The 25,505-nt window shown below is 36.0% G+C and overlaps 1 protein-coding gene across 4 annotated transcripts in view; it reads right to left on the bottom strand.

The window, feature by feature from the left end:
- Window positions 1-25,505, bottom strand: part of CAMSAP2 (calmodulin regulated spectrin associated protein family member 2) — a 79,592-nt gene that overhangs the window by 11,411 nt on the left and 42,676 nt on the right. For 2 of the 4 annotated variants that reach the window (XM_023932001.2, XM_023932002.2), the window contains exons 5-11: window positions 20,985-21,017; window positions 16,786-16,927; window positions 13,472-13,611; window positions 5,559-5,652; window positions 4,424-4,517; window positions 756-826; window positions 176-245 (exon numbers count right to left, since the gene is read on the bottom strand). In XM_023932001.2, the coding sequence (XP_023787769.2) occupies window positions 176-245; window positions 756-826; window positions 4,424-4,517; window positions 5,559-5,652; window positions 13,472-13,611; window positions 16,786-16,927; window positions 20,985-21,017 (644 nt within the window). The remainder of the gene's footprint in view (window positions 1-175; window positions 246-755; window positions 827-4,423; window positions 4,518-5,558; window positions 5,653-13,471; window positions 13,612-16,785; window positions 16,928-20,984; window positions 21,018-25,505) is intronic. The other 2 variants (XM_023932003.2, XM_023932004.2) reach the window with 1 other exon arrangement.

Below are 25,505 nucleotides of genomic sequence, written 5' to 3'. Positions count from 1 at the left end.
CCAGTTTTTAATCCATGATTTTCATCTTTCAGTTTTATCTTTCTTTTTCTACTTTTTCAAGTAGTTTACAAGAATTCTTATTACAAGACTCTGAAAATCCAAATGACAATGGAGCATTTACTACTACTCATAACCAAACCCCAGTATTTTGTAACTAGCTTGTAAGACTACTTACCTTTTTTCTTTGGGCCATGTCCCTACTTGCCCATCTACATAAGACATTGATGTGGACCTCCTGATGACTCCTAAGTGAAACAAAAATAGGACTCAGTGTAACTACTGTGAGGAATGATTTTAACATCACCTTATGTTGCTTTAAAAAATTAATCTGCTTTCCTACTCAGAACACTGCGATCAGAAAAAAGTGTTTCTATATAGAAAATACAACTAGAGCAACAAGGCAAATTTCATCCTGAATATATACTTTATCCCTCATCCCTCAAAGAAATTACTGTTGTGTTAAATATTCTACCAATCCTACTAAAATATACCACAAATACGTGTTGTAAGCCATCTTCCACATAATCAAAAGAGAAGTCAAATTTAAAAAATTTGGTACAAACATGTACCAAATGTCCCACTTGTATATTTTATAAATTAGAGAAGTCAATTATGTAAATTAATTAATTTTTCATATAAAAAATTCCCCCTATTTCTGCATTAATTATGTTTGAATAAATACAAGCAGGATAGCAATTTAGTCAGAGGATGACACTTTGTCTCATTGCCTCTCCCAGCCCTTTGTGAATGGTTACCTGGAACAGATGAATAAGGCTGCTGGGGTGTATGCAATTGGTGAGGTGGTGTGTAAGCTGGACTTTCCAACCTATAAAGCAAGAGACATTAACTTAGAATTAATACATCAAAAGCCACAATACAAAGGGCAACCAGTTACCCTGTCCTTGGCCAAGACAAGAACAGATTTATTTTTTGTGATGGGAAAGAAAGTGAGGTGCAGTTCTCTTCTGGAAATATTAATCAACTGAAAAGAGAACACTGTAATAACCTTGGACTGGAATTAATGCAGGTGGGCCAAAAAGTCAGAAAGGTATTTTTCATACACAAACAGCTACAGAGCTGATGCATACGTTTTGTTAATGTACTTGTCTCTTGATTTATTTCATGTAAATATCTCTATTAGAAGGTTCCATTATTTACATTTGATTTCAGTAAAAAGTCTAAACAAACATGAGCAAAATAAGGCAGCTCCTACTGGCCTCAAAACTGAGTAATTGCAGCCAGTATCACATCCTTTCCACATATTTCTATTTTCAGTTGCTTAGTTTGAAACTTTTGCTTTGTGTCTGGACTGCAACATGCACTGTAAGTGGATAAAGATTTTGTGATAGACATGACATTATAAATAAAAAAAATATATATTCACCACTAAAGGAGTAATTACAGAGATTTCCTGTTTCTGCTTACACAGATACTTTATTTGGTTTACAGAGAAAAAATTACAGTCTGTAATTTAGTAGCTGTGTTAATCCAGGATCAGATTAACATAATTCAGTGTTTTGATCAAGGTGCTTTTTCATGATCAGAACAAAGACACATACATAAGGACACATGGATTTGTATGTAAAATAATTCTTGAGAAGCCAGACTTCAAACACAAGCTGGATTAAATCCTTTCATGTTTTGAATTTTGTCCACTGAATTGAAGAGTACATTCCCAAACTCGCATTTTTCAGTCAGAATATTTTAGTGTTATTATATTATATATACTGTATAGTGTAGAAATGTTGCTAAATAATATTTGCAAGAAGGATATTCACATCAATTTAAGAAAAATACAATCTATAAAAGCACCTTTCACAACTATATATTAAATTATTCAATATAGGTTCCCATAAATTCCTGATTTTTTTGTGTCAATAACATATCTGTTTTAAATTTGAGATTTCTGTGAAAATTTTAAAATCCTAATGTCTGTAAGTTATCTTAAAAGCATACTTTCCAGCTTTAACCCTGCAGCCTGTGAAAATTTGTTACCACGAAGAAAATCTATATACTTAATTTTCCTTGGGGAAAAGACTGATTTTGGCACCAAGCCTGGGTTCCATGGCAACCTCAGACATTGTAACTGCTCACTGCCACAGTCCCACTCCCTCCTCTGCGCTGGCATTGGCTCTCCAGCTGATCCTCTTGAGTCATTTCAACAAGCTAAGGTGACAGAAGAACATTCACTTTTTCCAAATGGGTTCATTTTTACTGTCCTTGTGCACTGAAATGGCAACTCAAACACTCAAGGGCCAGGAATGCACAGTTGGGACAGGGAGGAAGGCCAGGACCACAAACAACATCCTGCAGTCATGTCTGTTTTGCCAGGGAACCTGTAGCCTGTGTGTTGGATTCCAACCATCTGAAATTACTTTTTTGGGGCCCTCCTTTGTCATGCAGTGATGTATCATCAGGTTGGATGAAATACGCTGGTTTATGAGGAGAGATACAGCAAATGGCCTTGGCAGCCCCTGCTTCAAAGGATATGCAAAACTGCTGTTTCTTGTTCTCCTGGCTTATATGCTCAGCTTATGTGAAAATAAAATCATTGTCTGCAAGAGAAACACACTTTGGATACATACAGGAAAAGGAATTTGGAATCCCAGCATTTAATGGTAGTAAAAAATATTACTTGCTTTTTAAAATCAGCATAGATTCCAAAACACTAAAAATCTTCTTAGGAACCTTAAACCTCAAACCTAACCAAACCCTCACCCCTCTCTCTAGAACCCCATCCAGAAACAACAGAAAAGGCTAAACAGGGTTATCTGGGTTGGAAATCAACCATTTGCTAATATCCAGTTAAAATGCTAATTTTACCCTTCTCCTATGTGTCAGTTTAGACACACTCAATAAACCAAAATATAAGTCCCCAAATTATAAATGTATTGTAATGCTGTCTCTCATTCACTAGGTCTGGATCAGGTGACTGGAAGGCTTTCTTTACCTTGACAAAAGAAAGGTTAAAAAGAAGGCCTAACGTACAATTTATGTCCATTATCATAGAAAGAACAGGTTTGAAAAGGCCTTTAAGATCATAAAGTCCAGCTGTTAACCCTGCCAAGGCCACCACTAAACCATGTCTGTAAATTCCACATGTACACATCTTAAATACTTCCAGGGCTGGAGGCTCCATCACTCTCCAGGCAGCCTGTTCCAATGCTTGACAACTGTTTTTGGTGACAAACTTTTTGCTAATATCCAATATAAACCTTTCCTAGTGTAAATGGAGGCTGTTTCCTCTTCTCCTATGGCTTTTTCCTTGGGAGAGGAGACCAATCTCCACCTGTCTAGAGCCTTCTTTCAGGGAGTTGTGGAAAGTGATTAGATCTCCCTTGAGAAATTCATCAAGTCTATGACCAGCCACAGAACACAGGGGAAAAACAGGATGTTTCTACATTGCTTCCTAATCTGTACCAGTAATATTAAAAAGAATGTTTCACATTGTCTTGGTTTTGTCTGGAATAGAGTGAATTTCCATCCTGGTAGCTGGTGCAGTGCTGTGTTTTGGATTCAGTGTGAGAGCACTGTTGATAACACACTGGTGTTTTAGTTGCTGCTCAGTAATGCTTTCTCTAAGTCAAGGACTTCTCCTTGCCTCGTGCCAGCGAGGAGGTGCAGGAGGAGCTGTGAGGGAGCGTGGCCAGGACAGCTGAGCTGAGCTGGCCACAGGGACATTGCAAACCATGGCTGCTGTGCTCAGGATGAACTGGGGGAGTTGGCCGGGGGGAGCTGATCGCTGCTGGAGGGAGCAATCATAATGTGCAGCACTTGTGCTCCTGGGGTTTATTCTCCTCTCTCCTTTTCATTACAACTATTATTATTATCATCATAATATTTTATTTTGTTTCAAATTATTAAACTGTTCTTGTGAGGTTTACACTTCCTTTCCAATTCTCCTCCCCATAAGGAGGCAGTTGGGGTGGGAAATTAATCACAGCGTATTTTTTTTACCAATTTGAATTTCATGGTACTATAGTAACATAAGCAAATCAAACAAAACCCATCACTCAGGGTTTTTCTTGCTGTTATCTCAGTTTACTTTCATTATAACTTTTAGATAATTTGCTGTGAATTCCAGAAAAGCAGCTACTTCAGAGCACACCTGGTCAGCAGCTCCACTTGAAATCGAAGAGGACAAGGCCATGTGACACCTCTGCTCTGAATGCTGAGGGTTGTTTTGGACACTGGTAAGACAAGAGCACGCTGTCCAAGTGTACAAACATGAACAAAGCAGCCTGCCATGCAGCAGGGAGGAAGGGCCGAATTATGGGATATTGCACAAAATTCCACAGATTGTATCTGCTAACTCAATCACTGAGCTTTGCAAAAAGGCAAAAACACTGAATTAAAAAATCTTTTTGCTGTTGATCAGAAAGGAGGGGATTGTGAAACAGTACTAGTGATTCTCTGACATTACCTGGCTACAAAGTCAGAACCAGATGGACCATCCACATAATTTCTTCTGTTAGCATTCAAGCTGTGAGCAGAAGCTGCATCTTTTGCAGGTTCAGCTGCCAGGAAGAACAAAGTTCAAGTTACAGTTTAGTATTCAGTTAAGTTACACAGTAGAAAAGCTGTCCAAAATAATCTGAAATAATGATTTTCAAAGATTCACAGAATTTTCATTGATTCCATTACTTAGATTAAAACTGTCACTTCCTTTCCTCTTTACATCTTCCAAAGCTCCCATACTGGCCCTAATTAAAGAAATGGAGACTGACAAAATAGATTAGAAAAAGCAAGGGAAGAACTAATACAGAAAAATAAACTAAAATAATTAAAAGGAAACAGTTTTAGCAAAAGTTGTTCTTCTGGAAGAAATGTTTCTGATAAAAGTTCTTCTCCCCAAACCCTTAGACTGACTAGAAAATAAGCTTTTTGTCACACCCTAAAACAGTTAGCACTATTTAAAGATTTGTATCAGATTTGTATGTGCTATAAAGCATAAAAATGAAGAAAGGTATAAGAGCCGCCAAATGAAAATCTCTTCCTAGAGCATGGAAAGCCAATCACAGCACTGCTCTGTGAAAATGTCAGTTACCTGAAATGTTAGTTACCTCAAAGTAGTCATTAACAGATCTCAAGATCTATCCAAGAGGTGGATTTTTAAATCTGAAAATTGCTGATGGACGATGGTGCCTTTGCAGTGGGTAAAAAATGCCATTTTACAATTAGCTCTCTATTCACCTTGCTCATCTTCTCAGGAACATAAATTCTTCAGGCTAACTTCTTTTCTTGGTTTCTTATTATGTTTGTAATTCTTACATGGGCATAAATGGATTCCAGGCTTGTTTAGGTCAGGAAAATTTGCAAGTAATTATACCACAACAATTTAAATGAGTTTTTGGTAACAGACAACAAAATCTAATTACGATTTATGAGATGAGATGAAGATTTAAAATTCAGAAAGAGTGCTCCTCTCCTTCTTTAAGGGGGTTGTACACTGCCAAATCCTGTTAAATAAAGTATTCACTGCATCTGTGAACACAATGGCAATCTGTACACATACATATCAAAACATGCATATTAAAGCCAATCCATAACATAATTACCTTGGGGATGCACAACAACACGGGGTTGTACAAATGATGGCTTCACCACTTCAAACCACCAGAACAATTCTGCCATGAACACCATGTAATTGCTCTACATGAAATAAAAAAAAAGATGGAGATAAATTGATGTTAGAACACAGGCCTGCAAATAAACAGATTAAGCAGCATTTGGGAGATGCCTCTGTTTCAGCGAGTTTACAATCTTCACTTGTTTTACAATCTTCACTGTTCTTTTAGAAATACAGACCTGTACAACTGATCTGTAGAACCAATGCATAACTTGACCAGATTGCAACTGACTGGGTTGAAACGTTTCATAACAAGCATATGCTCAAGCCTGGAGTCTTGCAGGGAGGGCAGAGAGGAACAGGATGGGTGAAAAAAGATGCCTGCCAGAGATCAGCCATTTCCATTAAAAAATAGCAGTGAAAAGCCCATTGGAAGGCTAGGCAATGCTTTTTTCAGAGATTTTTAACGTTAAAAAGTATGGCAGCCCTTTGGTTTAGTACAGGAAGTTGGAATCTGATTTTACGTTTGTGATGAGTATGCGCTTTTGTCACACTTGCAAAGTTCTGCCCAAATTTTACAAATCTTTAATGCAAAACAAAAAACAGCAGCAGAGTTTCTTGACTGCAGGTCAGAACAAGGTTTTAGCTCCAAAGGTTTATGCATTGCTGATAGATATGTCCCTACTGTATGTTCCCACTACACAGCTATGAAAGACATAGCGTAGGAGCCACCAGATTAAACATGAGGGGAAAAACAGACGCAAAGGAAAAAACAACTGGTGACAAACTGCTACAGTAACAAAAATCAATAGAGGAAAGCCAGGCAGGAGCAGTTGTTTCTGCTGCAAGAGCATATGAGAAGTGCAAAAAACCCCAGGTTCTGGTTGTTGTCTGTGGAGGCTGAAGAGTTCAGAGGCCAAAGCTCTACATCTTCAGTGCCATTTCAAATTTAGAAATATCAACTGAATGAGATCAGCAAATATCCAGGTCTGAGCTGGCTCAAGTAGGTGCACAGACCTGTGCCACCAGTCTTACAAAGTCTGAAGATGTAAACAATGCTTATACATTAAGCTGGGAAATCATAATTAAACAACTTTTTCAAAGAGTTTCTTTCAAAAATTCAAAGCAAAAATGTCATTCTAATTAAAAAACAAACTACACATTAAGAATAAGAACATAATTTTAAAATAAACAAAATATATACTAAAAAACTTTGATAATAAATGAGATAATCTCAATTCTGCATCAGTATATTTGAAAATATAATTTTGAGGATCTGGCACTTTTGCTTCAGATTTATTTTTCCTGAAGATTTCTAACATAGGTAAGCCTGTACTTCAGCAAAGGGATACTCAGACCAAAAGGTACTCCTACACTGTACTATATGGTGAAGGGATCAGGCTGATGTTGCATAGTTATTACACAAAAGTTATAGATAGGATAGGAAAAACCCCATCGCTGCTTATTCAGCTCAACAGAACTGAATGAGGAAAAGTGCATAGCAGAATCTTTTCCATTCAAGTAAATGTCAAGCATAGCATTTCAGTATCACACATGGATTTCATTAGGAAGCTTAGATCATGAAAAAATCAGATGTACTTCTCAGACAAAATGTGATTCTTAATACTACAAATTCAAAATATTATAAATTCTCTCAGAATACTTTTCCCTTACCCTTGCCTCTCCTTAAATTTTTATATTTTTAACTTTATTTTTTTTTAGTAAAATATTAAATCATAAAATGTTCTAATCATAGCTTTGTCCCCATCCAAAATAATATTGCATTTAGAGACTCCAACTTCTTATGTTTATGTTGAAATGCTGCATTTCAACAAAAAATAGATACACAATAGTGTGACCATTTTATGAAGACAGATAGTCCTTCTGAGAGTATCTGCTATGCAGTCCTGAGCTGCTGCAAGACTGTTTTTCTAAAGTCACCAAAGCAGTAATTACTGAACTAAAAATGAAAGTGCTGCACAGCCTACTGAGAACAGAGGCTACTTTAGATGTCTGATGGTGAGCCATCATGATGAAAATCACGTTTTCCCACAAGTTATTTTTAGTCAGAAAGGGACATTAAGAATGATCGAAGGGAAACACTGATGATCACTGACAATTTTTTTAAAAAACCAGCAGTGCTTCTGTAGTAATGTTGCTATCCAGGACTCGGAAGAATGTAGATATGATTTCCATAGATTTTGCCTTGATTATGGTGACAGAAATTCTAACAGCTTGCCATATGATTATCACATGCACTTACACACAACAATATTCAGAAGCATAACAGTATTTTAACAGTAATAAAATCTCAGGAAGCTCTGAGAAGTCCAGGCCAGCTCAAGTCCCCTGAACAGCAGATGGCAGACTTGCACCTTAAGAGATCATTATTAGCTAAACATTCTCATTTAATTTCAAATACTTGAAATAAATTTTACCCTCCTAATACCAATAGGTTTTAGATCTGCATGTTTATAGAACAACCACAATATCATATACACAAATGATACATGTAATTCATTGTCAGGCTTGCATCCATTAAAACTGGGTGTGAGAGCAGCCAGAGGCCTTTAGATTTTTTTTTTCAAAATTAACATAAAATACACCGTAAATTTTTCACCATGATGCACCTTAAAATATTTGTTCAGTGGGCCAAGAAAGGTCACATGCAAATCCATAGCTTTTTTGTTATACAACTGCCAACACAAATGCTTCAAGACTGCAGAAAACTGGAGTGTCACAAACTGTCTCGAGAAGGCCAGACTACAGCTGTGTATGATCCAAGCACTACCAGTTTGTCCTCTGTCCTGCCACAAGCTAATAAATGCCACAACAATTCAGTTTTAAAATCCACTGTGCCTTGTTTCAGACCAGAACTGAGAGGGAAGAGAGGCTGATTAACATCAGTGAAAGTAAACCATGCTGCTTCCCTTTAAATAATGAGTCAGGAACATTGGGTCCCTCTCAGGGAAAAACTGTCTCAAAAAACTATTCCCTGGTTGAATCTTACTTTTAATTCCTGACTCCTGATCCTGAATCCTTTTCATCTAGCCAGATGGGAATGAAATGGCTGAACTGACTCCCACCATACAGAATAAATGCCTCACCAAGCGCAGCCAGCTGCTCTCCCAGGTTCTTAAGGGGCTCCAGTTGCTAGTTTAGGTGAGCAGCCTGGCTGGCAGTGGGAGGGAAAGTTGTGCAACACGTGTGGACATTGTGCAGCTCTGAATTTCCAGGATTTATGTATGCAATGCATTTGAAGACTATTTTTCATGTCTCTGGTGCTGATTAAATCTTCTGCTTATGTTGTTTACAAATAAACACCATCAATGTTACATCAGAAAGTACAATTATCCAAAACTGCTCAAGTGCAATAAATATTTTTTAATATAAATCAACCCTTCAGATATAATATACTCCTGTTCAATTCACCAGTCGGGAAAAAAAAAGTTCTGGATCTGAATCAAGAAAGATTTGACAGTGCAAATGGTTTTTCTGCCACTCTGGTTAGTAATCAGGTGCAAAAATAAGGTACCCATTCCATGTGCTCAGCTATGATTCTCCACAGTTTGGAGTCTGGCCCACATCTAGGTCAGAGGAACCCCCTTTCAGTCAAGACACAGCAATCGTCTCTGATGAAAATTTGATGAAATGACGCAGATTTGCATAATTTCACATTCTGAAAGCTTTCATTCTGTAATAAATATGCCTGCTGCATGAGCTTGGGTGAGCAGAGTCTACAGATCTCAGCACAGAGCAGCCAGAGAAGCAGCATCTGTGCTGAAGGACATGCAACCCCCCAGGCAAGAACCAAGAGCCTGCAGAATGGCCCTGTTGAATGTCCAGGAAACCACACGCTCAGAGCAGCAGGCTCAGCCAGGTCCTTACAGGACCAGCAGCGTGTGCCTGCGTCAACAACAGGCAGAGGCAGCAGTTATTACATGCAGACAAAGATTCTATCTATCTAACACACCCCAAGGGGCAAATTAACCCCTTGAGAAACTTTCTGCACATGTTCCCCAAAGCCATGGATGGGCTACTATGTGCCCCTGCTTCTGGGAGACCATGGGGTTGGGCTCCTACCCTGTAGAAATGATTCTGTGTGTATGTGCGTGAACTCTGTGAACAAATAAGTGCTGTGTGTGAATAGTTATGTCTTAGTAATAACTGAGTCATGTACTGATAATGGCAGTTGAATTAATAAAAAGTGTTCTAATATTGTGATCTGAGTCTCACCATCAATCCTCTATCAGTGAAGAGAAAATGTACAACACAAGTACATTAAATGAATAGCACATATTTAGGATCACTATTTAAGAAAACAAAACACAAACCCACACATTTGTAAAGGCTCAGGTAAAGGAACACTTACAAAAGACAACAATTAACTGCCTGTCAATTGATGCAATGCCAAGTTCCCATGTAAGCTCTCAAATCATGGCAAACACCAAATAATTCTAGTTGTCAGTCAGTCCCCTCTTTGACACTTAACCTCCAAAATGACTTGTTCTTAGATTTGAAGCCTGTGGCCCTACTAGAATAAAGGGACAGAGAACGATCAAAAATTGTCAAGAATATAATCAATTACAACCAAAGATGTGTTTTTCAACTCCTTTAGAAATAATTTCCATGTATCTCATGTGACAAATGGAACATGTGAGATGTTTATTTTAATTCTTTCTCATCAGTGATCATACAACATCCTTACAGTAATTATACATTCCACTGGACAACCAAAGCACAAATGCTACACACCTCCTATTATATCACAATACTCATCAACTGCTGGAACAAAGCAATAAATAAGTCCTTAGGGTTCTGCAGGGTGGTTCATACTTCTCGTGATGGCGCTTTATGCGAGGTTTTCTATTTCTACAAACTTGTTCTTTGAAAAGGCAAAACAAAACAGTCAAGTCAACAAAACAGTTCCTTCAGCTCTGTGTACTTGCCCAGATACAGGTGAAGAACAAGATAATTAAAAATAAATCCTGTCTGAAGATAAAACTGCTTACAGGAGAAGGGCAAAAAAGCAATCTGCACAAGTAAGTCAAGACAGATTCAAGATTTCTATTTCCTCTTGCTAAATATGCTGGGAGGATTCAGAAAATGTGATTATTTTTATGTAATCACTCTCTACTTGTGTTTGTCTGTCTCAAAGGAAAACAACCAGGAACCAGTATGGTCCCTTGTTGGTGCCTCAAGCATCCATGGAATGTCTTGAAATATTTTTTTCTTCAATATCAGTAGCGCTGCCTTCGTAAACATCTTATGAAAAACTTTACAAGTGTATTTTTCTTAGAGAAGAAATAGGTAATAAGGAGCAATAAAACTTTCTGCTTCCTCTGATTATGACACATTAAAGCTGTTTAGAAATCCAGACAAAGCTTATTTTTTATATTTTCTCTGTCCTAAACCAGAACTAAGCCAACAGTCATCTGCTATGAAATCTGAGAGCCTCTATCAAAGACTTAAACATCCTAAGTGAAGTCCCTGTGTTTCTGTGGATTTTGATGGAAAAACTGAAAGCAGGCAGTGTCACTTTAGTCAAGTGCTGAACTAAATTTCTGCATCATATGCTATCTCTAACCTACCTTGATTAAATGTACCAGGACAGTGCAGGGTGCCCTGGGAAGAATGTAAGGTATGTACTTTGTGCTGGATCACTTAAGAAGAGGTTCTGCTCTCTTCCTTCTCAAGAACTAGCAGCAAGTCAGGATACCTACTGTAATTTCTAGGACCACACAAGACACAACATTGTAATTCCAAAAACTCTGATTTTTTTTGAGACCTTTTCCAGTAAGATATCAGCAGTTGGTATTTTGTACTTATTCTGTCACCACTGTGAATGTAAGCCAAAAGATTGTAAGATTTTTAAGCCAAAAGCACAGTGGCACCTACTGTACAGTACAAGCCACTCTGAAAACAGACAGAAATTTCTGCTGATTAACAAAGACACACTTTTATAAATCCTAAGACTTCATACTATGTACATTTTGTAGGCTGAGATAAGAGTAGCTTCCACAAGCCAGTGACATTCTATGTGCAATATTTAAAATATCCATTTACAAGTTTTTTTAAAGTGACAATAAAATTCTTTGGAGAATAAACACACTTATTAAAACATACTCCTAATCAGATGCACTGGAAAACTAAGGAGGAGCTTCTTTAACAATGAATTTATTTTTAAAGTAAATTAATTCTTAACACTGGAAAAACAGAGTTTACAGCACTAGAAGTTTCCATACCAAGTTTTAGAAGAAAAACTTGGCAGCCTTGCTTTGTAGCATTTACATCTAAATAAGCATCTATGCTACAGCAACTTGTAAAAACATGATCACAAAAGGGCTTTCTCAGATCTAGAAATACTCTAACTCTTTGAAAGAACTCTAAATCCTATCTAAAAACAGTGTTCAGAAACAGCAAAATCAACATGCCTGCAGCATGTTAAAAGTATAAAGTCTGATGCATTGGGATATTGACAAAATATTTACTATATATATATATTTATTTATTTATTTTAAAATTGAAGCTTCCTAGTACATACTGGCTTGAAAAATAATTCAAGCTATTACTATAAAAATGGTATGACTAATTGTCATGAATCGAAACAAGAACAATCAACTGAGTTTACTCCATGTATGTGTAAGCAGAGAGAAACCATCAAAATGCAGTGAAGGCTGTAGTGGCTGTAGGACTATGAGGTGCAGCCAAGGCAGACTGCAATGCAGCAGACTTCATCAGCATGTAGGTAGATCACTGCATGTGAAATTTAACAACACCAAAAGCTGAGTGAAAGCAGTCTTTCACTCATACATACTTGCAGAAAGTATGCAACTTTGCATACACAAAATAAATCAGCAACAGCTAAGTAGTCTAGACTTTGGTCCTACTGCCTTTACTCACCCTAGCAGTTCATTACTTATATGAAAAGGATTGGGTTCAACCCTACAGGAGACAACAAAGCTGTATTCAAGCTCTGGCCTCTGTGACTCTGCTTGTGAGATTACTAGAAAATCATAAAAGCAGTGAAATGACCCAGATATTTAGAAAGCAATTACATCCCATCTGCAATGGATATGCTGACTTCAGAAAAATAATATTTCATTCCCTAAAGGCAAGCCAACAAGAATCTTAAGCAAATGAAGAGTGTTTTATATAGAAGAAAGTCTCGGTGAAACATAATAATGAAAAATTAAAATTACAATCAGGCAAGAAATCATTCAGTTGCTCCTTTTATTTCTGCACAGGCTTAAAGAATTACAGAATAATGTTTTATTTTCCTCTTTCTAAAAGAGCAAAATATTAGATTGATTGAAAACACTTAATTGCTTATTCAAACAACTGTATTTGTCGGAATTGTGTTACTGCTTGTATTTGGGGCATCAAGCCACTGGATTTTCCAATGAAATTAACTCAGAAATTTACACTTCTAAAAAAGTGAAAGAGCTTTAAGTTTAAAACCCATAAATTATTGTATATACAGAAATGAGTAAGAACAGTGAGTAACAATTCCATACACATATCCTCAATATTTCCTCCCTTTGTATCAAGGCCTTGATACACTTATACTAATGCAGATCACTACTACATTTCAACAGAAATATTGCAGATTACAGACTTTAACAATTAATAAGAAAGAAGATAGAGTGGGAAATAGTTCTGCACAAAATCAAAGTTTTTACAAATCCTTTCACAAGCACTTTTTCAAAAATACTTTGAAATTACTAGGAAAATGTAATGGCCAAAAAGAAGGTGGCTTTTCATTCTGCTGAAATTTGTGTCTTGCATGCTATGTCACAAGAGAAGCCATACAGCAGCAGACCACAAAAAGACTAAACATATCATAGGCAAAATAGTTCTGTGGATGTTGCTTGCATTTTTATTTCATTGTTGTATTTTTACCTTTATTGAAGAAGCTGCATAGAGCATGTCCTCAAGACTGAAATGGCAACACTGGTTGAGGTATTCCTGACAAAATTCTTGAATCAACTGTAGGTTATACAGGCTGTCAGCCAAAGACATTGTATCTTTCAAACAAATATCTAAAAAGGAAGAAAAGAAGCAAAGTTTAGATACAACGACAGATTTGCAAAAAAGTGCTTTTTGGCTTTTAGATTCAGGAGCATTTACTTGATAATTTCAGACATAATTTCTGCACCATCCCTTCCCACCAGAGACTTTTGTTTTTTTAATTCAGCAATGAAAGAAATTCTTAATTCTAATTCAGAAATGAAAGAAATTATCTACATTTTATCTTTGCATTTCTAAATATTTAGATATTTTCATAAAAAGTAATTTTGTTTTTCACTGTTGACAAGTTAATTTGCTTCTCTGCTGCCTTTTGTGAAAATGTAAGTTATCCTCTCACCCCAACTATTTCCATGTAATGAAAAAAATATTTAATCACTAATATTTTTTTTCTATTTTATTATTTGATTTTCTACAGAGCAGTGGCAATAAAAAATATACACGTTTTTGCATACATTTCTCTGTACATATTAGTTCTTTGTCTTTAAACAGGGACCTAGGAGCACATTTTAACACCAACAAGCCTGAATCTTCACCAAAAAACAGCCTGGTCTTAGGAATTCCTGGAACATCCTGGTCTTAGGAAAAATAGGGATGTTTGAGATGAGATGATGAGATTTTTCAAGAAGCTGAAGGCTGTTATATGAATTATCACTTTCTAAAACTGCTATTTAAAGATAAAGAAGTGGTGCCTGTGAACAGACTTGTGTAGCTATACAGCAATTGTTAACTGCTATTTAAGCCCAGATAGTCTCTGTTGTCTTTTTATGACTGCTTCTTGGAAAGTTAAGTAGCAACAGTAAGTCCCATAAAAAAAAAAGTCCTCTTTAAAAAAAGGACTGAAGAAAAGATTTAATATACTTCCAGAGCATGAATCAGATTTTATTCTTTAAGCAACAATGTATAACAGAACTCCACAAAAGTTTTGAATGGTTAAGGATAAAAGGTTTCTTCATAAAAGGAATCTGCTTTGATGCCAGCAGGATAAGCATTCCCATACTGAAGAAAATCAGACATAGTCCATAATTCCAACCCCATAGATGATGATCAATAGGAAAAAATGTCTAAACTGACTGAAATGAGATTAAATTTAGAAATGCAAAATGTGAAGTCACACATTTGAATCTAATAAAATTCTAATGTGATTCACTGACTGAACATGATCTAGAGCAGAGAGCTATCATGTATTAGCCAGTGTAAACATATGTGCCTTTGGCATCATGCAGCTATGGGAAAAACAAACATGATGCTAAAACCTATTAGAAAATTTATTTCCAGCAGTGACAGAGGAGCACTGCACAAGGTAGGAATGGGATGTCAATCTGGATTTCTCTGTACAATTACAACCATCCACAGTCAAGAACGATAAATCCAAACTGGACAAATTGCAGAGGAAGACTACTGAGGATAATAATGAGAATGGAAATCCACTTCAGCAAGGGAGACAGAAAAGGCTTGATTCTGTAGCCTAGGCTAAAACAAGAGGGAGAAAAACAGATCACAATTGTGAACATCACATTAGAAGCTATTCAAACCAAAGGACACTGCTGCAAGAATAAAGGCATGTAAGACAGGCTACAGGCACACTTAGGTAAAATTCAATAATGAAATTTAAAATCATATTTAAAAAATGAACTATACAACAGTGGGTAAGAAGAGTACAGATTTACAAGAGTTTGACAGTTTCAAGATAGAACAAGATAAATTCATGAAAGGGATTATATAATTTTGTACAATAGTCAACTTCTTGACTCTGTAGGAGTCCTCTCTAGTTCTTTATTCCTTCAAGGAAACCTAGATTTGAAAGTGAAATGAAGACTTTATGAGAAGAGTTGATCTATTTCAGACTACAGAGAACCCTAGAATACTTTTTTTCTTTTTTGTTAATGCAATTTTAAGCATTTTTGCATATGTATTTTTATTGCCTGCCTTCTTCAGTTTCAATACAGAACCAAATATCAGTAAAATTCAACATGCATCAAAAATTATATTACCTAAGTACAGGGAAGATGAGCAAGATCTTATTAAAGTGTTTCCAGTTGCTTTGGAGTACCTTTGAATTTACTGTTGAGACAATGACATGCACATTTGTATCTTTAGGAAAGATGATGTCAAGACACCTAACAAGAATATTAAAATTAAAGTTGCAAAGATGACATGTGCCTTTGTGATACTTAAAGCCAGATGCTCGAGAAAGGTGCTGGTCACACAAGACCTTTCAGACTGTCTGTGTTCTGTCTGCGCCATGCTGGAACAGGACAGAGGGACCAGGTTTTACCCCAGTCAACACCACCCAAGCTTTAACTCTTCCCTAATCACTTATAATAGTATGCATTTGGCTGCAATGTTTATGTAAATTGAAAGTTCTATTTATGAAAATTCTCAAGCTGCAGAAGAAAGGCGAATGAATGCATCTTTGTGCCTTTCATCTTCAATGCCTACTGCGCTGGAAGCTCCCTATAAAGTGGTTGTGTATATGAATTCCAGATTTTAGTCCTTAGCAAGCTCTAAACCCTTCTTCATATTCCTGGATTTCTCAGGATGTTTCTGTATAAGTGTTCCCACGACATCAAAGGTATCATAGAAAGAACACAGGCAGAAAATGATGGGTGTTAGCTGCCAAGACATTTTACAGCTCTTAGTTGCCAAGAGGAAGGTATAACTTCACCAGGCTGCTGAGCAAAAGAATGAGATGAAGCTGCTCATCATCACAGAAAATTGCTATTATAGAACAGCATGACACCAATGCATTCTACTATACACTTTTGGTTACTCTATAAATGATCCAGGTAGGTCTCAGGTGAACTAAAAGCCCAGAATACAGAGCAACTATTTGCCATGCAGTGCTACAGCTATGCAGAGCTTAACTCTGAACTCTTCTAAGTTTCATATCTGTAACTGCTCAGATTCACAAAAAGCACTTATGCAGCTTCAAGAATAAGAGTTTTGCAGGTAGTTTCAAGTATGTTTATTTTTATTTAGTGTGACAACATAGAAGCAAGTACACCAGGGAAAGACATCTGAGCTTCTTTTATTTAAATGTAAAAAGAAATAGGCACAAAATTTATATTAAACCCACCACATTCAAATTATGCCTGCTGTATACTGCATTTAAGCACCTTCCTTCACTCACAGACATTTAAACCTTTATGGCCATGTATACAAGCTGAGTGACACGCCAGACATACCTTCCAGTTTAATGATATCTGGACAGTAGAAGTGGATCAGGGCTGCTAAAGCACAACCATCTGTACCATCCTTCAGCAGATTCTCCACCAACGGAATGCAGGGCAGCTGTTTAAGCAACGTTTGCTCCTTCCGGTAACGAGCCTACAATTTGAAATGGAGAAATTTAGAGAAACAAAGGCTCTAAAACATATGAAGAAACATACTCATCCTATAGGTTTTAAACTGTTAGTGAAATGCAGTATTCAAGAAATAGCTGGATATTCTCACTATTCAATTTCCTAAAACTATTCCTGTTATTATTTATCCTGTTCAAAATGTAGCAAATCTAAGACGAAAGGAACAATGCCAATACTGAGCTTAGCCTTCAAAATTACCAAGTTTTGATGAGCTCTCTATAGCACACTAAACTAAATAACATTCTATATTTTAATTAAAAATTAACAGTAATTATACAATCAAAAATCATCTGTGCACAAACACAGTGAAACAAATCCTTAGCTAGTGCAACTTCAGTTTACTGGCAAGTCACATGACTCTGAAGTTAACACACCTAAGTATCTTGCCTAAGATCAGTCATATAACTGAGCTAATGACAAATTCAGAAACAAGTAAATCTGCATTTGATCAACTCCATTTTTATTACTGGCATGTGTCACTATAAGCAGTCATAAAACCAGAGAATTATTAATGGCCAGCTGTTATAGCCATGCAGTGACCAGTAATAAATGGAAATATTTCAAAAATCAAGTCACCATATAAAGAGATCATTAGGTTAGAATATCGATATAGCATTTATCTCCAGTGAATATATTTTCAGTGGGTTAATTTTTTCTTTTTTGTGACACAAGGAGGGTTTTCTGAAAAAATGGACTTAACATCATTCCTATTTTTTTCCACTTCTTCCTGGGAAAACAAATGGAGGTAGAAGAAAGTGGTATAGATTTTGTTAGTATTATTTACTAAGACATTTTTAAAACAGCAGTGAAGGGCTACTGCTGGATTTGTACCACAGGACCACTTACAAGTAGTAGAGAGTTTCTGAGTTCAGGTTATGCTATTTAAATGCACCTATACACACTGAGCTGCAAGTCTCCCTGTCGGGACTCTCAGAAGTCTTTGTGGAAATCACTCTTCCCAGCAAGGCTAAAACTGACTGTTCTTACCTCCTACTCTTCACCTTTTGGCTGTGCTGGAGCAAGTTCTGATGGGACTGTATCAAAACCATTGGTCCAGCTACAGCAAGTCTCTCCTCCTTTGTTTCTGCGGTGAATGAGCAGGGATGGAGGTTTTATGGGTGGGGTAGAAATTGTTTAAGCCATGTAAAAAGGTCTGTGGAACCACAGACTAACCCTGAGGGCTGTGCTCACTGTCACTGGATTTCTGTCAAGGACCACATGGGATTATTTTAGTGAATGTCAAAGCCCCCTAACTGGCCTAAGTAAAAGCCTAATCTGGCAACAGCAGCCACATCAGTTCTACAGAAATAAGGAGCTTGCAAGTGGCCCAGAGAAGTTATACCTCAAACAATTAATACTTAAAAAACCCCTGAGACTTAGTTGTTACTTCATGCTTTTAGTGTAGTCATATTTGTGCGTCAAATACGCTTCATAAAAATGAAAATCCCATTTTTATGTGTTAGAGGAAACATTAACACCAAAATAAAATCATGGTCCTGTTATGCATTGCTAATATTCTTTTCTCCATGTTCTTAATGCTTCCTAGTATCTCTAATGAAACAGGCAAATTATAATTGCAGTGGAAGTTTATTCTTTCTCAGTCTATGGCAATCCAGTGACCCACTATGATGAAAATACTCTAAGTTTTAAATTCCATGTTACTGTGTCCATGTACGCCCTCCTCAACATAACTGAAATACCACAATTTAATTATGATTAAGCATCAATAATGGTAACAGATACAGGATACAGATGGACTAAACATCATGATTCAACAAGCTCTGTTTAATTTATATATTCTTTGGAATAATATCTTTTAATGAAGTATTCAAAAATATTCGAAATTCACAACACAGTGGTGTTGCACAGTAAATCCTGTGAAAAAGTACACTGCACTTTGATGATGCCTTCACTGGCCTTATGAACAGTGCCCACTCATGCTAGAAAATGTGTCATATCTTTGAAGTGGGCATAGAGGACTTAAATCATTTTAGAGAATGCCAGGCACATTACTTCAGGAAAGATAAACTCATATAACATGGTCTGCTAACTTCATTAGTGTATAGCAGGCATCATGTTTCAATTTGCTTGAAAAGATATAAGAAATTATACTGAAAAAATGAAAGACTCTAGTAATTGCACTGTATTTTAAATAAACTTCCATTTGAAGAAATGCACCTCATCAGCTGCAGTGTTTGCTACTAAATATATATATATGCAATAATGCAAAAAGATGAACTTCTACATTATAAAGCTCCAGGGCTAATTGAAACAAATGCTAATACAGGCATCTTATTTCTAAGATCCTAAACCATCCTGATTTAGCATCTTTGAGTTTATTCCATTTAACCTAGTCTAGGTACAGTCAAGACACTTGCCTAGAAACAAGGTCAGCTAAAGATGAACCAACAGCATCAGCTACTCTGTCATAACTGCTTGTGTGTATTCAGAGTTAATTATTAACGATGAATGCTCTTACACATTTACCATAGAGTAGATAGCATGTTAAAAATGTACTTATCAGAGTTTTTAGCTGCCTCTGTGCTTAGGAATATCTGTCACTATGAAATGTGCTCTATTCTAAAGGGAAGAAACAAAAGACTGGCTGAAGTGATAGCAGCCTGAGTATTATCAGAAGCATTTGGGGTTTAACTGCATCTCTGCTGAACTAACAACACAGAGTAACATAATTACCACTAATTCAAGTTGTTTACAGATAACTGGCAGGCAAACTGGAGTTAGCTTCTCAACAGATTGAGTATTTTAGGGTTGAATATAATTTTTATGCAGAGACTCACTAGTAAACCAACACCCTCGACAAAAACAGAACACAGACATTCTGAAACTGTTTTAAAGTAGCCTTACCTTGACAAAATAAGACAAAAAATTGTGATACCATGGTCCATCTTATATTTTTTCTGGATTATTCCCTCCAATTAGTTACACTACCTTAATTCAAAAACAAAATTAAAGGGCTGTATTGCGAAGAGCAAAGTATCTGTGCATGTCACAGCTGTAATAAACCTTTATAGAGCAATTGCCCACAGAGACTGTCAGGAGTCTGAACACTTCTCAGCCTGCTGGACACAGTACTTTTAAACTGCTTTCCCAGACACAGAGTAATTTTTCTTGTTGAATACATGCAACTGCTTTTTTATTTTCAATTTCTTTTGCAATGTAAGAATAACGTTTCATTAGTTATGGCAACAAATACCTGAGGGACTGCTAGATCAATTATTTGGTAATCTTTAGCTTGATGATAAAGGGGAATAAGTTCTTTGGAATTCAGATCAGAAGTATGCAATTCTGAATATACCTGAACAGCTGTTCCCAGCCAAACCTCTGAATAAACTGAATGCACATCAAATATGAATTCCTACATGACAGAGGAAAGTAATGATAACCTCAAGATGACACAGCACAGAAAAAACAAACTTTATGTTACTGCAGACATGAAAAGTTATTTTTTTTATTAGTTTTAGTGAAATTATGGTCTCACTATAAAAGCAGGCTGCTTTGGGTCATTTTGTGTGGGGAGAGATTAACAGCAGTCTTAAATCAGCTGAAAAAATGGGGAATTCTAGATGAATGGTGTAATGATTGCATATGCTTAGAATAAAAAAGGTTTCAGATTGCATGTAGCATCAACAACCAAAAACTACTTCTGCAAGTCTCTTTTTAAAAGAGAACTGGTATCAAATGGCACGTGTTTATTGAAAGTTTATGAAAAAGTAGTTTATAAATGTTCATTTGACATGAATTAATAGCAGGTAGCACTACCTTGTACAAACCTACTGACTGCCTGAAAAGTAATTCCTTATCCAGCATCATATCTCACATTTTTTTTGCACAGATTACCTTGCAAAACAGGCTTCTGCAAGCATGCACTCCTTTGCAGGGCAATCTGTTATAAAATTATCTCATACAGATAAATGAGATGAATGATTAGACCAGCATGACATGGACAAAGCCATTCCCAAAATAAGCAATTTGATCAAAGTGAAGCAGTTGGGCAAACTTACAGGAACCAGTTTCCAAAACCATTTGGTAGGAGACTTCAGAGGAAGCAGTAGGAAAAAAGGATAAAAGCAAAAAGCAAAAGGGGAAAAAAAAAAAAAGGAACATTTTATCAGATTTCATAAATTACTTTTATAAAGCAATTTTCTTTAACATTCTTAGCTTTGTATAACAGTGAGTTGTAATTTAATGGCAAGCGTAAGTGCACTGTAACCTCTGCATATTGAGCTAATTAGCAGCAATAACACTGGAGAAATATGTCTGCACTCTTTGTAGATCAACATTATAATTTTCCCACATGAACAGCTAAGATTGTCAGATCAATGCAGTTTTATGGAATGTTTTCACACATCTAATTGTACTCTACATATGCAATCCGACTGAAGAATTCATTTGAGACTTGGAGTCATGATATCACAAGTATCAAAATGAACTCCAGCAGCACACATAGGGAAGCAGGGAAGCTAAAGCAATGAAAAAAAGGGATTAAACCCACTGTGGTACAGTACACCCAACTGCAGTGAAGCTTGTGTTAGTTACTTCAAGCCAGACAGTAACATTCAACAATATTTTTAAACAATCATATGATAGTTTTCAGGACAACAAGAGGTACAGGCAGTTATATTTTAACAATGACAAATCACATTAGCATCAGCTGCATGATGTGCAATGACCTGAAATGCAGATGGAGTTTTGATTACTGGCAGAGGAATTACCAGAACTAATACATAAACCTCTAAACTCATACACAATCAAAAAAATACTAATCTGAAGCACACTGATTTTTTTATGCAACTCTGTGCACTAGTCTGGCATAATACTAGTATTAAGAATAAAAATATTATGTACCAGTACTATAAATACACACAGGAAATGTCACCACTCTTGATTTCATTGTAGAAAAATAAAAATCAAACCTATTACCGAGGTGCAGGACAGAATTAAATTTGTTTTTAATGAAGATAAATATTTTCTGGAAATGGTAAAAATGTAATTTAAAACTACCATGGTAAAATCTGCTATGAAACCTTATTATTTTATGTAGTTGTTAAAATACTGTGCTTCTATAAAACGCTGAAAACAACTGTAGTAATATTACAGAGCTTTTATGGAAAAAAGCTATTGTGCACTAATGGGTGTGCAGTAGTAATACAGCTGTTCTCAACATCCTTCTCCTCCATTTCACTGGACTGTAGCAGGGAAGAATCCCAAAGGCACTTAGAAGAAATCAAATACACGATGCATGTCAGTGTGTGGCTCTGAACATTTCTGTCACACCCAACTAAAGCACTTTACATAAAATTCAGTTTCTCTTAATCCCACTGAAAAATAATCAGTATTAGAACAAAATGCAAATTTGAAAAAAAATTATCTTAATTTTCAACTGCAATCAGGAATTCTAAAATGTATCATAAAGCAAGGTTTTGACTAAATTGGCTGAGATCAGACCTAGGCTGCCTATTATTCTATTTAAGACATGAACATTGTTCTTGCATTTATCAAAAAGCAGTGTATTTCTGACCTGGACTCAAAAAGTCCACCAATGTCTATTTAATGCTAGGCTGAAGAAGTACTCCTTGGAAAAAAGCACACATTTGTTTCAATTCTGAAGAACAGCTCTCCCTAACAGTAAAAACTTAAAACTAGTAAACCAATATATATATTTATTTATCCACTTTGTTGAAACTGTGATTGAGATGACTATGAATATGTTTCAAAGGGGTGAGAGACTTTTGAAATTTAAATTCAAAAACGCTGTAAGATTTTTAAGTACACATTTTCTAAGGCCACAGGAAAAGAGATTAAAGAAAAGCTGAAGTCTCTTGGACAACCTGGAAATTCAGTGGCTGTTGAACTGTCACTTTAGATAAGCAAGACAAAACTTTTTTTGCCCTGGAACTTCACAAAAATCAGTCACTATAACACAAACTAAGCAGAGACCCCTGGCTGACTTCTTCCCAATGCTTAAAACACCAAAACTAAAATAAAAACCCACAAAACAAACAAAAAAAATGCTGAAAGAACAAAATACTCCCTCAGGTTGAGAGCCTACGGTTTTACATAATGATTTTTTTATACTACCCTAACAAAAAGTTTTAAACATGGCTATGATAAATTTATTTCCATATAAACTCATCTTAAGGTGCCAAAAAATGATAGTCATGCTTTTCATTAAATGCTTGTTTCTAGGGTCTTACTTGCAACATCATTTGTGTTCATGCAGCTGTGCACTGATTGGATCAAGAAGCTGATTCTGCTGCAAACTTTTCTTCTTTACAGGTTAGCTTTTGGTAACAGTGGATTTATGAAACATTAAATTCTAGTGGAAAGTGGAACTACAGTGTTAGGGTTTTACCTTCACACAACAGGTCGCACTGTTTAAACTAATCGTACAAAAAGTTGGAAGAATTCAAGTACTTAAATGAAGTTACATTTGTTTGTCTCATAGGATTTACATTTGACTTAAATATGTTAGGACTGATTCAGTCTAAACCACAGAAGCAGACAGAAGAACACGTTTTTGAGAAAGTTGCATCTACACTGAAAATCAGCAATTTAACCAGTGCAATTGCACATTCACTATGCATTATTCAGTGGAAGCCTGAAAATCAAAGCTATTTACTACAAAACTTGAAATCCTAATTCTGAAAAGAGATGCAGAGATTCTACCAGAAAAAAAACCTGAGGTTACCACAAATCATCAGCTGATCAAGGTCCACTGAGGACTACCTGGAGCTAAAAATCATACACACTCCTTCCTCTCTTAACGTCTACAGACAGCTAGTAGTAAAAGACAGGGAAACAAAACAAAAGCAACCTCATAAACTGTTAAAACTGATTTTATTTATCCAGACATAGAAAGCAGGTATATCTTATAATTTGTAGTATCTAATAATTTGTATTTGATGTTTACACCTTTTGTAAATGTAGAAATTTACTATTCATTGCAAAAAAGATTTACCACAGTTCTATAACAACATAGTAACACAGTTTGACAGGCTTGAGGGCTACACCAAAAATATTTTTCACAACTGATTAATTTACAAATGTGTGACAGGAGAAGATAATTTAAAAATTTCCATGTTAACTTTGTTTTACCTTTTAGGTACCTAATTTTTCTGCTTCTTGGCCAGAAATTAAACCTAAGGAAGAGTTTTCCCTATTGACTAAAATTATCTATTCTTCCCATGTTTGCTTGGCCATCTCTAATCAGCAGAAGGGGCATTTGAAATTTAAATTTAATTCAGGTTCAAGACTTAACCATACCTTGGAAACTGAAACTTAAATAAACAAAGTTTTTGTCTAGAAAAGGGAGATAGCAAAGCTTCTTAAATTTTCATATGGAGTTCACTATTTGAACTGCTAAATGCCTTGATAACATGGAGAACATAAATTAAAAAGCCCCAGGCTGAAAATTATAGTGGAAGACTGAAAAACTGAACAATGGATAATTCCAGTTCCCCTTCATGCTAAGTTTTAAAACACAAATAGAAGCAGCAGTTAGGAATTTAAAAACATCAAAGAAAGAAAATAAAACAATTCAGATACTGATAATTAAGCTACAACTATAAAGCGCATAGAAAATGCTAAAATATATATATACACCAGCATAGTTTCATTTTTTCCAAGAAATGGAAAATCATGTAGTAGGGCATTAGTTAATACAAAGTCAGAATTTAATTCCCCCTGTTCATCTTTTTAAAATAAAAGAATACCTATTGTTACTAATAACTAAAGCCAAGCACAACATGAAATTAAATATTATATATGTATTTCAACAAGACCCAAACCTGGTACAGGAATTCAGCTACAGTTATTTCAGAGCTTTGCTGAGTGCAGAGGTAAGGCCAGTACCATCAGTGATTCTGTGCTTTTAAAGGAGGAATACATGGACTGATGCAATATGGAGATAGAAAATCTATGCAAAACACCCGAGCATCTGGGAACGAACACTAAGAGATGCTTGACAGGATCCACACAATAATTTAACAGAAACTCCTGTCAGAAATGCTGGCAAACTTGATTTGATGCAATGGACTCATCCAATGCATCTGCATTAGTTTTCCTTGTAAAGCCAGCATTCAGTATAAACCTCAGTTAAGAAATACAGGGATGTTTCATGTGTTTCTAAACCTCAGATGTTTGCATGCATGCAATGACCATTACCTTTAGAAAGAGTAAGAAGAAACTTGGGAAATACTGTGGGATATATGACTAAAATAAAAGCTGAGATGTCAGAGCAGTAAATTAACCGTAAGTTGAACAGTTTCTCAATGAAAACCTGGAGTTAAATAGTCCTCATTCTAATACCACCCCCAAGCATGGAATACTTGATGATGTAATTTATGCAGCTGAATCCCCAGTGAAGCAAAAAACATAACATGCACCTGGGATAATAGTATCAGAAGTGCAGAAGAGATGTACAGAAGAGATGGCCTTAGATACACATTTTTTTCCATGATAAGGCAACTATTGAATGATTTTACTATTTTGCCAATGTACCTTGGCCAACAAAATTGGGCTCT

Source organism: Cyanistes caeruleus, chromosome 9 (genome assembly GCF_971803275.1).
Source record: "Cyanistes caeruleus chromosome 9, bCyaCae1.hap1.1, whole genome shotgun sequence".
Lineage (NCBI taxonomy): Eukaryota > Metazoa > Chordata > Aves > Passeriformes > Paridae > Cyanistes > Cyanistes caeruleus.
The sequence above is the reverse complement of the archived record's forward strand: the minus strand, read 5'-3'. Positions and strand labels throughout refer to the sequence as shown.